Genomic DNA, 13,402 nt, shown 5'->3' with positions numbered 1-13,402 from the left:
AAAAACCTGATAGGTTGCCGGATGAGTCTGTCCAGCTCGAAGCCTGCCTTCGGTCACACTCTAACTTCTGAAACCCAGTATCTGTGAACCTTGCAAGGATCTAAAAACAAATCACATGTAATCCAGTAGAACTAAAAACCTCAGCCGAACTCTCTTTGAAACCTGGGCTTCCTGATGCTTACGCCCTGGGGGAAATCCAGCAACTACAAGACCTCTCAGGTGCCAGGTTCGCACAGAGAGGTCCTCGGCTCTCTCTGACGGAGGATTACTCTTCCAGGCCTCAGTGCATAAAATCGGGGCAAATCCTTTACAACTCATCTGAAAAAGCATGTCAGTGTGGAAAATCATTCTGTGACAAATCCTCTGTTTTCCCTCAATACATTTTCTCAAGTATGAATAAGCATTTAGGTAAGATCATGTCAGAAAGTACTTCAGGCTGGAAAAAGAAAATCAGTAAGCACATCACCTGTCTTCATTAAAGACATTTCCTCAATGATTTCCCGATATAAAAGTACACCTACGCGTTCTCCCAACTTCATTCACAGTTTTTCCACTTCTTAGCCTCCTACCTTCTCTGCTGAGAGAGAACTGAGCTTCTAAACCTAATTAAGCAGGTTCAGTATGGCTAGGGAGTTCACATTCAAAAGTTGCATGTTCAGCCATTTTTATCAGAAGACTGAAGATACTTTTAGGCTACCCATGAACCTTAAGTGTTTGAAGAAGAGACCAGAATGAAAAGATAACAGTTTCTTGGTTTATCCTCTGAAGGGTTTCCTCATAGCCACTAGCTTTCCCCTGGCAGGAAAGTGCTCCAACTCATGTGGTGTTGACAGAGCCAGAAATCAATAGCTAATATCGAGGGGCCACTTAAGGACACAAGGCTCAAATTTTGGCAACAAGTTCTACTGCCCTACATATTCGCATCCTGTCCCTCTCTCTGCCCGCATTCATCTCCCCTCACTCCCTTCCTCTTCACCCCTCCCCCCCTTTCTCACAACAGCCTATGAACATCCCCTCTGAACCTGATGATTCGAAGTGGTCGAGAAACCTTCCCTAACTTGTTCCTTGGCGTTGCTAAGGAACTTATGAACCTACCCATCTTTGTGCTGCATGAAGCTGATTTCTCAGAGTGACCACGTGCCCTGCTTTACTGGTCAGGAATCCTGCCTCTCGTTTCTGTCTCTGGTCGTGGTCCGAGGGTGCCCAGATGATGCTGACAAATACGGCTGGCAGAGGATAGAAGTCCTCGGACTTCCTTGCATGAAAACCCCTGCTCACCGGACCAGAGAGCTCAAGGCTTCCGACCTTTGGGCTGATGGTGTCCTCCAGCCATACATGCCCTAGAGATCAGCCATTCTCTATCGAAAGAGCCACTGGTAGAGTGGACCCTAGGGGCCACTGTGAGGACCATTCCTGAACTGGCAGCTAAAGGGAGCACGCTTCAGCCTGAAGGTTCAAACATAAGTTTATATCTCTGCCCTCACCCTCAGCCCACTAACATGGAGAGAACTAGGGCTCTGTGGACAAGTCTGGTTCAGAGTCCATTTGTATACAGTTCATTTTTTCTTTTTTTTTTTAATTATTATTTTTAAAAAATTTATTTGACAGAGAGCACAAGCAGAGGGAGCAGCAGGCTCCCACTGAGCAGGGAACCCAACGCAGAGCTCAATCCCAGGACCCCAGGATCATGACCTAAGCCAAAGGCTTAACCGAATGGGCCACCCAGGGGCCCCTCTAATTCATTTTTTCAAAAAGCCCGAGATAGAGTCTCTGTTTTCCTTCCTTGCGTGAGGTGTGTCATCTTTTCAAACAGCTAATATGGGACTTCCTTCTTCAGGGAGACTCCCCATAAGTTAGCATCACCCTAAGGCAAATGTGCTTAGAAAGGCAAATCTACTTCTCCCCTCCTCCATGGGCCACACTTTTAGAAAATTGAGCAATCAAAAAAAATTCACTTGGCGAAGGATAATTTGAAGTATCCCCATTCCTCACTTTACAATAGGATTAAATAGAGGGGACATTTCCTAGAGCGATTAAAATATAATTTCCAGGGTGCCTGGGTGGCTCAGTGGGTTAAGCCTCTGCCTTTGGCTCAGGTCGATCTCAGGGTCCTGGGATCAAGTCCCGCATCGAGCTCTCTGCTTGGCTGGGAGCCTGCTTCCTCCTCTCTACCTACCTCTCTGCCTACTCGTGATCTCTCTGTCAAATAAATAAATCTTTAAAAAAAAAAAAAAAAAGAAAAGAAAATATAGTTTCCACACTACCTTTCCTGGTGGTAGAGCTGCATGACCATATACATACTCCTTATCCAAACAAATTAAATTTGTAGTGAATGTTTTTTCCTTTATCTGATGTTTTTAATGATCTCTGTGGGGCAGTCTGTTACGTGGCCCTCCACATCCACTCTCCCCTTCTGTCTTAGTAAAAAAAAACCCGATTTTCAGCTGGGCCCAGAGCTATCAAAAACACAAACCATGTCTCCCAGCTTCTTTGAAGCCGGCCAAGCATCAGACTAAATTGTAACCACCGAGATTGACATGGAGGTTTACCAGACAGCTCTTCCAAAGACAACGAGCATGTGCCCTTCCTGGGTTCTCCTGCTCTCTCTTCTGTCTTGTGGAAGTGATGGTTGGACCGTGGCCCCCAAGGTGGGACACTGAAGAAGCGGAGCAGTAAGACGCCCCATACTGTCTCTTTTGAGCCACTTTCCCATCCTGGTGAGTCCCAGCCAAGTCCTAGCCTCCCCCGCAACCTTACCCTCCACCAAACCTGATCCTGACCGGGATCACGTCCGTCTGTTAACTCACTAATACAACGCCAGCTCCGATGCCAGTCATGGTGGGTGTTGAGTGGGCCTGAGGGAGTTCTGCCTGGGGAGTGAGCACGCGTTCCTAGAAGTTCCCTAGATTCCACTTAGGAGAAGTAGCCACACCCTACCCCAAATCCGAAGACTCAGTCTTCCGAAGAAGAGTCTGTCTTCTTCCCCCGGGGCCCTGCACCCCCTGTGGGACGAACGCCATAGTGGCTCTTCACACCTCCCCTTGTCTGTCAAGAGTAAGCCACTCCCGGACGGTGGCTCCCCATTCCAGCATCCTCCACAGCACGCACCTGTGAGCTCACTTCAGTTCCTGCACCTTCCTTCCCGACCCGGCCCCTCTCTCAACAGAGTCACACTTCTCCTTCTCTGGAACTCTCGTCACTGTGCTGCCCTCCCTCTGTGAGAACAGCGCTAGTAAGACACGAGCCCAGCATGGTTTCCCAGATGGTGGAGTAGATCCGCGCCGACCTATTTTCTCTCCCTCAGTCCCTCAGTCCTGGGCTGGGAGGTCAGCGGCAGGATGGGCTGCAGGGTCCAGGGGCTGGAGAGGACAAACCCTGGCCGCTCAGTCCTGGGATGTGGCCTCCACAGAAGCCATTTTTTGCCCACTCACCTGAGCCCCTCACTTTGGAGTCCATCAGCTCGGAGGAAACGGAATTTTCACCACATTCTTCAAAGTGTGTGTGTTCTTAAAACTTCACCCTTTACCTTTACCCTTGGTCTACTACTGGCTCCCTTGAAAACAGATGGACTTTAACTTGGGGGGTCTCTGAACTCCTTTTTTCTAAACCTTTCCTTAGCACCTGCACCAGTCACTCCCCTTACCTACCCTGGCAGGAATCTTCCGGGTGCTGAGAAATCACCATTATAAGCACCTTTCATTTAGCTGGCCCCTACGAGGCACCAGGCATCGCTCTGAGAGGTTTACAGGGATTAACTGAGTCTCAACCGTAACCTGACGGGGCTGATACTCTTCCTACCCATTTCACAGAGGAAGAAATCGAGGCCCTGAAAGGGAACTTGCTTAAAGCAAAACTGCATGTTTAGCAAGTTGGGGAGCCAGAACTCACCCCAGAATCCAGAGCCCATGCCCTTAACCAGGGAGCAAACGGACCCCATCCTCCCACTCCCCGCACAAAGCATCCCTCCAGCATCGAAGGATGACCCCACAACCACTCCAGCCTCTGTGCCATGCCATGGAATGCCCAACCCCATGTCTGGTCATCCCTCCACAGTCCGACCCAAACGCCACTCCTCCCATGAAGTATCCGACTTCCTTCCCTCACAATGCATGACTCCTCGCCCCCATTGGCTGGGACATTTTCTCTGGCACACCTGCTGAAGACTCCTGCAGGTTCCTATCCTTTGGCCTGCCTCAGAGACTAGACAAATTGAGGACAGGGATCAAGTCCATTCAGCTTTGAATCCCTCCTGTTGAATTGCCGGTACTTCTCAGTTAAACTTGGGTCAAGTTCTCATTAACATGTAAACGGCGGATAGGGCTTCCTTGCGTTACCTTCATCATGGGGTATTTTTAACAATGTCCTAAGCCAGGAATTCTAGTCACCATGATGACTTTTTAAGAACTAACAAGTAGGAAGAAAAGAAAAACAATTTTTTTTCTTCCTGTACAGGGAGGCTTTATCTTACCTCTGAAAGCGGCCCAGGGAACCTGCCTGCTTGAAAAGCTAAAGTGGGTCGGCAAGCACGGAGAACCGGAGGGCTTCCAAAGGAAAAGAACTAGATTGTCCCCTTCCTCTGTAGCCCACCCGCCCCCGCCCCCCAGGTATCCAGAACCCAGGGAAGTACAAAATGCAGAAAAAGGAGTTCCACCGAGATCCCCCCCAACCCTGGTGAACTGCCCGAAAGAGGAAACGCTTTCCTCTCCCAGCGATGCTGGCTGCAATCTCCTGGCCTGGCGAAGGGCAGAAGTGGATTATCAGCAGGCCACCTGCCTGTGCACCCAGCCAGAAATGCTGCTCCCTCCTGGCCAGCAGCTCGCTCAGGGCCAGAGCTGGGCGAGCCTGTGCGTGGAGAGACCTCTTCCAAGGGCTCCCCCGGCTATACTTAGAATTCCACAAAGGGATTTATTTTTAAGAAACACAAGCACCGGGATGGTGATTCAGCCGGATCTGCACTTGCCCAGAACTTCTCATCAGATGCACGGTTATTATTTTAGGCTGAACACTCTCTTTCTCCAAACCCCTCCCAGTCCACGCAAGGGAAAGAGCTCCGAGGATTTTCCTACCGAGGGCTCTGGGCCAGCCTTCTGTTTGAGAAGCAGCAGGGAAGGGGACTTTAAGTTCCCGCGAGAGCTGCTTCCCTCAGCACACAAACGGATAATCCCGGCCTCATCTGTTGTCCTGTAAACGTATCCAGGGGGACTTAGGGGGACCGCTTGATGGCCTGGTCCTAGGTGTCCCCTTCACCCCAACCTCAGGCCTGCGTTCCAGCTACAGCAAGGGCTGTTCAGGGGGGAGGTAGGCTGAGGAGGACAGGATGGTGGTTCCATAGAGAAGTTTTCTGTAGCAGAGAAAGCCGAGTTTTCCATCCTTGTGACACGTGCTAGAAATTCACACTCTGGGTTTTTTGTTTTTTGTTTTGTTTTTGTTTTTAAGTAAATTCTACAATGTGGAGCTTGAACTCACGACCCTGAGATCCAGAGTTGCACACTATACCGACTGAGCCAGCCAGGGGCCCCCACACTTTATATTTTCAATGTGATCTTTTGTTCCAGGTAGCTGGGAATAGATATGGGACTTCCAATTTTCCAGGGTGTCTCAATCTTATATTAAATTGGCTTGTGGTTCATTGCCTTGACCCAAATCTATACATAAAATATGAGTAGTATTCACCACTGCCTCCGGGGACAGTGAACCGCCTCCTAGGCGGGCAGAGTGGCCCCTCGAGACTCGCACACAGCCTCAGGCAGCCTCCGTGTCCACGAAGAGCTTGGAGAGATTCTGTGTTGGTGTTGTGAAGCCGCAAAGAGCCTCAGAACAAGAAAGTTCACGGCAGCATGTTGGGGACCAAGTGGGGACGTCACATCCTAGGGATAAACTATCAACTGGTGTGTGTCTGTGTGAGGCTGGGTTTAAGAAAAGAAGCAGTCACACAGAAGGAGAGCCTCCAGGGCTTCCCCCAAGCCCGCCATCCCTTTTCTGTCCCTCTGACTAAGGCCTCAGTTTGGGGCATCTCCTCCCCTCCCCGCTCAACCCCCGCCCCCTCTCCCCTCAGCAGTTGCTGGGGAGCAGAGGTCAGGGGGCCTGACTGGCAGCCAGGAGGGGAGAAAAAGACTCCTGCAACTTGCCGGGTACTTACTCACCCACAAGAATTTACTAAGTAACACTGTGTGCCAAGTACCCTGTAGGTCTCAGGGTTACAGCAGGACAAACAGCAGCTCCTGCTCCCACTGGACCCAAAGTCCATTCCCTTTCTTCTGATGGAAATTTGCCTCTTGTTTCTCCCATTTGAGTAGGATACACTTCTGGGGTGTAGCCCATCTACGACCACTTCAGGGCTGCCTGATCAGGAAGCACGGGCCACCTGTCCTGTTCCCACTTCTTACTCCTGTCTCCCCTAAAATCGCAGCCACGGAGGGTGGGCAGCGCCCTCGGGTTCACTCTTTCACCCTCACACGCAGACACACCCATGAAGACCAGTTTAGCTCTAGTCCCTGTGGACTCGGGATTCTAGAAAGGGATACCCAGGAAGGGAGCAACTCTCACATGGACCGCTTGGTCCTCCGTGTTAAGGGTATGGAACAGATTAAGGCAGGGATGGCGCTGGCCCAGCATTTATAAGTTCAAGCAGAGCCCTCAAGCCCTCCTCTCTTGTCTGGTCTGGCCGGGATCAGGTCAGGCTGGGCACCGGTTTAGGACTTATGTCCTGTCTGGGTAGGCCCCTGCTGGAGGGCCACGGGAGGGCGGGCTGGTTCCTTCCCACTTGTCACCCTCATTCCAAGCCCGTCCTACTCCTCCCTCACATTCCTTGGTTCCTAGGACCATTCCTAGGACGGGAGGTATCCTGCTGGCGGGTGCAGGGCGGACGGGCTCCCACCCAAGAGATTCGGCTCAGCAGGGACTCTCCCAGCCCTGCCCCTTCTTTCAAGGCCTCCCAAGGTAGGAGGCTCTGGCCAGAGACCAAGAGCCACAGGCCACTGTTGGAGATTCCAGGGCACAGCCTCCTCTTCTTAGCGTGACAGAGAACCCATCGGGGATCCCAAAGGTGTCTAAACCCAAGAGGCTCTTCGCTCATTCAGGTCAGGAGGTCTTTGCTCTTCGAGCTCATCACCCACCCTGCTTCTCCAAGCGTCTCTGGTGACCCCAGACCCTATGAAATCCCAGGAGTCCTTTGGGCTCCTAGCAGGAAACTCCACATCACCCGGGATCCTGGCTTAGTTGTCCCTCCCCTCCCACAACCATTCTAACCATCTACTTTTCTCTTGCCTTTTTTTTTGCCTCCCCTCTCCTTTGCTTGCTAAGGACATTATCTCCTTCCCACCTTTGGGGACATTTTCTTACCCGGGATGGAAGGGGAATGGAATGACTTCTCGGGCCTCACTCAGAATATCTTCAATACCATTAGCCCATGGAATCGAACTGATTTTCTAGGACTTCATTATCACTTCACAGCCTCACTTGGGCAACTGCCTGGAGGTGTCCCTACGAAACTTCATAAAAAACGGAGCAGGAACTCCCTGGTCCCGCTTGGGGCCAGCTGTGAAAGGAGATAGTAACCTCTGTGACCCTGGGGTCTCCAGCAGGGTGGGCCACTCCCCCTAGAGCCACAGTCCACACCGAGACAGATGACCGAGAAGGGAACTCAAAGAGGGAGGAAAAGGGAGGAGAATCACAGACAGCGAAGAAGAGCAGAGGAGGGACAGAGGCGGAAAAGAGGAGCCAGAGGGCGGAGACAGAACAAAGCCGCTCTCAGAGGTCCTTAGGGACTCTTGCCCCACTGGGGAAGAATGTCCCACATGGTCACCCCAAATAGCACGAGCCCCTTTCATGTCGATGCGGGCAGCCACCGGGGAACTGCTGGCATTTTAAGTGGAAATGTTCTCAGCGGGGGAGGATGAGCTTTGCAGGAGCTTTACCAGCCTTGCCCGGCCCCTCCGCAGGATCTATCATTATAACAACTCCTCCTCCTCCCACCTCACTTCTAACCCTTGTTCCAGCGAGGGTGAGGGGCGGGCGTCCTGGCTGCTACTGATAATAAAAATAAATAAATTAAAAAAAATAATTATAAAACGTGGATCTCAACCTCCGTCTCCCTGCCTCTCTGGGAACCCCAGGAGACAATTTGCTCTGTGTGGATGGCGCTTTAAACACGCCTAGGGGAGCAGAGGCTGACAAGGACTCGTGGGGCAGAGGGCGGGGGCGTCCCTGTCTCCCTCTTGACGCCCTGCCCTGAGCGGACACCTAGTGCAGCCTTTCCTGTTCGCCCTCCCACCCAGCTGACTCTTCTGTCAACCCAGTGACACTGATCCTCCTTTCCAGAAGGGTTATTCAGATGAGTGCAAAAACGGAGAGGAATGCAGGGCCGAAGGGATGCAGCTGTGGGGAAGAGGTCGGCAGGGATACGAAACCACTAAAATTATCCCAGCCCACAAAGGGGCCGGGACCCCACAGCGGATGGGCCTCTTGCCTGTTATGGTAATATTCCACGCGCTGGGCCACTCCCAAGCTTCATTATGGCACCCGACACATTTAGAAATGATTTGATGGCCTTACGTAATGCTGAAAAAAATAACACAGTGACAGAGCCACCTCCCTAGTCCTGGCCATTCCACCGCAGGAGGCCTAGAATCTTGGTGGAGTTATTGGGTCGGTACCAAATGGGTCCCTTTCTCGATTCCTCACCAAATCAAGATTACCTGGAGAAAAGCCTGCTTGCTGAAGAACAGGGGTAGAAGCTGAGAAGCTGTTCTCCTCCAGACACACCTCTAGGAAGCAGGGTGTCCCGGGCTCTAGTCTGTGGCAATGGCGGAAGCTGGGATCTGGAGAGGGAGGGAGGGGCTTGGGGCTTCCGTCCTTCTTGTCCTCCCTGGGTCACGCAGCCTGGCATTTTCCTTTCAGCCCTTGCTTCTCTGTCCCCTCGAGCCCCTGTGATCCCCGACCCAGCCCTGCAACTCAGAAAGCAGGGTTTGAGGAGGAATTAGTAATACCTTGTAACACCTCAATCCACTTGAAACCTCGGCCAAGATACTTGCCCTCGAGAATCCCCTCCTGACGTCTAAACTGGGAAAAGAGCTGGCAGGGGCTTCGGCTACCAAGGGTGGCCACGGTCTTCCTGGATTTGCTCACACCAGATGGTCCACAGGAACCCACAAGCCACCTAGGCTCCCTTGATGGTCAAACTCTTCCAAAGCCACCCTGCCCTGGCTGTGAAAAAGAAAATCCCTAAGACCTGACCCACTAGGGAGAGTGGATGGAGGGAGACTCCTGGGAACCAGTGCCATGCTCGGGAGAAAGGGCTGCGGGCTTCCGGGGAGGGGTGCAGCCACTCTTCGACATTTTGGAAAAGTTTATGTTTTCACTGAACCATGAGACATCGCCTCTGTGCAGCCAGGGCTGGGCTCGACTTCAGGGCGTGGAGGGAAGCGGGTAGTGGAGTGGAAGCCCCATCTTCCTGCAGGTCTTTCTTCCTGACCCCACCGGGGACTGCTGCCCTCTCCCTACTGCCTTTCTCCCCTTCCCCAGGCCCACTTCCTGCTTCCGGGCCCACTTCCTGCTTCCTGCCGACAGGAGGGGTGAGGGTGAAGGGGGCCCCCCCAGACACTGGAAGGTGCTTTGCACTCACAACTGCGGCAGTCTAAGAGCTGTCCTCTGCGGGCACAGGCGTGGTCGCTTGCCTCGGCTGTGTGACAAAGTCCAGAGATTAGGGTACAGGCATGGCTTGGGGGTGACCAAACACCAGTTCCCTACCTGGCCCCTAGGAGAATGACCAGCCATGCTCTGCCCAGCATGTCTTCAGTGGAGCCCAACATGGGGGTCAGGCCGGGGTCACACCCTCCAACGGCACCTCAGCACCTCAGGCTCCAGAGGCCCAGGCAGGACCAGGTAGAGTTGAGCCCCAGAATCACACAGGCCCAGTGCCTGCACCTTGACATGTCATTGTTTTTTTAAAGTCAACCCCCAAGTCAGAACCAACTGTGGTTCTCCAAGAGTGGTCCCTGGACCAGCGGCATCAGCATCACCTGGGAACTTGCCAGAACAGCAGGTCCTCAGGCCCCATCCAGATCTGCTGAATCACAAACACCGGGGGAGGGGCCCCCATCTGTTTTAACAAGCCCTTCGGGGATTCTGGTCTTGCTCGAGTTTGCAAACCGGGTGCAGGATCCTTCCATCCCTCCTCAGCTGGGCCCCGTGCTGCTGCAGCCCCTTCTCCCCGTCCGGTGCCTGTAACCCACTGGCTGCTCCTCGCTCCCACCCAGTGACGTACCTCCCTCACCAGCGGGATAAAAGCCACTGAACACACATATCTACCTGACCTTAAACACGCCCCCCCACCTCCTTGTGCTCCTCAGGTCTTCACAGCAGGTGCGGACGGGCCCCTTCGCACTCCTGACCCACCCGCACTGTTATTCCTTCCCCATCCCCAGCTCTGGCCCTTCAGCCCCAGGGCCACTCGGAGCCTGCCAGCCCGTCCCTCCTCACCGACTCCTCCAACTATCGCTTCAACTGTCGCTTCTAAGCAGATGGCTCTGCTGTCACGGTCTCTACTCCTCAAGCTCCAGATGGGCATTCTCAGGGGCTTCTAGAATGCTCCCCCAGGGTGCCTGAACAGCAGCTCAAATCCCACAGTCCAGGCCCCAATGCACCTTCTTCCCATACTGTTCTCGGACCACTGGCACCTGGCACGTCCTCGGACTTCCGTCTCCACAGCCAGCTCTGAGATCTTGCTGGCTTTCCCCTCCCTGGGCACTCATGGGAACTTTTTCTGGTAAAAAACCTAACGTGTCTTGGACTGCAAATTTCCTGTAGATGCAAGTAAAACGGATGGGACAGGAATGGTCTGAAAACCCCATCCTGTCGTCCCGTGAATCTGCCCTCCAGGGGCACACTCAGGACTTCCAGGTTTAGAGGGCAGAGTGGGGCTTTCCGGACTGCTCAGTGTCTGCTGCAGACTGGGAGCTCCTAAGGGAAGCCTTAGCCCTCCTGGGACAGCAAAGCTAACAAGGCAGAGCAAAGCGCCCCTCCCCGTTCCTTGAGTAACCAGATTGCTACTTCTGGGTCCCGGGCTCCATGCTCCGTGCCCTCTAAAAAGGGTTTACACATGCACAGTCCTTTGAGACAACTGCTACTTCATTCAGGGTCGCCTCTGAATGGATGGCTGCATGGGAGAGGGGGAGAGAGAGGGTTGCGGTGAAGGTCAGGATCAAGAGGCAAGCGTAGTGGTCAGCATCAGAGGCAAGATTAGGGTCAGAGGCTTGTGCCAAAGCTCTGAAGCCATCCTGCTCCCCCAAAGGTCAGAGCCATCCTGAAGCCCCGCATACTCCAGCTTCTCTTGCTGCAGGAGCCCCCCCTTTCCACCCCCTCCCCTGTCAAAGCCTGGACCCCAGCCGTCTTAGCCAATACCCTCGGGCTGTAGATTCTGCACCCGGGTTTGGCAGGAGGAGGTAGAATGGGGACAAACTGGGAACTTTCCTCAGAACTGAAACCACTTCATCCTGACAGAACCAACACTTCCATCCCCCTCCCCACTCCCAGAGCCAGGGAAGCCGGGTTCCAGTCCCAGTGCCACCACTGACCAACTACAAGACAGCACAAGATAACAAACCGGGTTTGTGTTCTGGTTTCTGCCTTTGACAGTGAAAACTAAAACTCTGCCTTCTTACCCTACAGGGCTGATCTGACAATAATGACACGTCTGCGTTAAAAGCTGCTCACCATGAACAAACCGCTCTCCCTACGTCTTCTAAGTGGGTCCCATGACTCCTTGAGGAGGAGGCAGGGAAAGTATTTTTATCGTCTTGGACGGATGAGCAAAGAAGGTTCCTGAGCGGTGTGCCCAGGCCTCAGGGCTAAGGGGCGGCCAAGCGGGGGCTCGCCCTGGACCTCTGTGCGCTATACCACACTGTCTCAGGCTCAGTGAGAGCTGCTCGTGACCAGCATGCGCTGGTATTACTGACAGTGGTATATTTGGGTACGGCATTTGATTATTTGGGTACGGCCCAAATATCAGCCCGTGGATTATCCCTGGGTACTTCTCCAATCTGCCATTTCCCAAGGGAGTCATTTTGACCTCAGAAGTAGGTGGAATCAGTGGCCTCGGGGATAAGATGGAGGAAGACAGGGTCAGCAAGGGAGAAGGAATGACCTAAAGATGCCATGACCTGAAGAACGATCATGATTTCTCCTGGGCACAGAGGGCTATGGGGTTTTAGGAAAGTTTCATCAGTTCTAACAATCCCATCTTCCGGCCAAGGGAACTTAAGCCGAGGAAGGTTCCATGGCCAGCCTCAAGTCATGTGGCTCACAAGGGGCTGAGCTAGCCCCAGACGCAAGCTTCCTAACCCTACGTCCACCGCTCCCCCCACGTTGCCGGGATCTCAGGATCTCCATCTCTGGCAGTCTGGAGCTTGTCCCTTCGTCTGAGTCTACAACGGACAGGCAGTAGCGTCAGAGCAATGGGGGTGGCGTGCACCATGGACCCTTCTCCACAAGGGATGCCCCCTGATGGAGGACCGGTCCTCTTGGAGATCTCAGTCTGGTTCAGACACCACGCCCAGGACACAGCTTTGTCCCCACAGGCCAGGACAACCCCATGGATGTGCGTGCTGGCCCCTGAGCCAGGGAAGAGGAAATAGTACTCACGACTTGTCTCTCCTGCCGAGCCGTCTTGGGGGGCTCGCCTGTCTCCTTCGGGGGGACAGGGATTTCCCCCGGCTTCTCACTTGGGTTGGAGAATGGGCACTTGCAGGTTTCAGGATCTGAAGGAGATGTGAGGAGTTATCACGCTGGCTCTGGAAGGAAACCACCCTCCTGTCTTCCCGCAGCCTCCCTGCCCCCACCGTGAGTGCCCAGCCTAGGAGATACCAAGCCGGAAGACCTTCAAGGGGAGTCCTGACGGATGTTCCTTGCTCAGTCTACACTGGTGAGGAGCAGAGGACCTCTTCCCCAGAGGCTGAAATGATTACACTGTACCCCCTTTTCCACAGCAGAAGAGCAAAGCCCTATGCCTCAGCCTCTTGGGACTGTTTCCAGGAGCTGTGTGCTATCTCGTGAGGGCAAAGTCCCATCTCCATTGCCCCAGAAACCAGCTTGTTCTTCCTCTGACTCTCCCACCCCATACACAGGCACAGAGTGGTTTCATTTTATCAAGAATCTCCATCCCAGTTCCCTCAGGGTGAAGATGACAAGTCCCCAGGCACTAAAAACAGCCTGAGGTGAGCAAAATCTCTTTTCCCTATGGTCCTCTGTGTCCACACAGGCTTTCTCTCAGTGACTCCACAAGCCCTGGAGGGACACGGACAAGCAGGCACGATGTTACTAGGGAAGTGACATGGGAGAAGAAAGAGGGGCTTATGAGTGTAGCTTCTGTGAAACCAGCGCAGTGAATGCTTCTTTGGTATTGAGA

The 13,402-nt window shown here is 53.3% G+C and overlaps 1 protein-coding gene across 10 annotated transcripts in view; it reads right to left on the bottom strand.

Moving 5' to 3' along the window:
• VASH2 (vasohibin 2) overlaps positions 1 to 13,402 on the bottom strand; it is a 39,633-nt gene that overhangs the window by 3,698 nt on the left and 22,533 nt on the right. For 5 of the 10 annotated variants that reach the window (XM_032317014.1, XM_032317017.1, XM_032317022.1 and 2 more), the window contains 3 exons: positions 12,640 to 12,755; positions 9,623 to 9,679; positions 8,697 to 8,945 (listed from right to left, as the gene is read on the bottom strand). In XM_032317014.1, the coding sequence (XP_032172905.1) occupies positions 8,697 to 8,945; positions 9,623 to 9,679; positions 12,640 to 12,755 (422 nt within the window). Of the gene's footprint in view, positions 1 to 8,468; positions 8,560 to 8,696; positions 8,946 to 9,622; positions 9,680 to 12,639; positions 12,756 to 13,402 lie in introns of those variants that run through there. The other 5 variants (XM_032317019.1, XM_032317024.1, XM_032317016.1 and 2 more) reach the window with 4 other exon arrangements.

This window comes from Mustela erminea, chromosome 17, assembly GCF_009829155.1.
Source record: "Mustela erminea isolate mMusErm1 chromosome 17, mMusErm1.Pri, whole genome shotgun sequence".
NCBI lineage: Eukaryota > Metazoa > Chordata > Mammalia > Carnivora > Mustelidae > Mustela > Mustela erminea.
The sequence above is the reverse complement of the archived record's forward strand: the minus strand, read 5'-3'. Positions and strand labels throughout refer to the sequence as shown.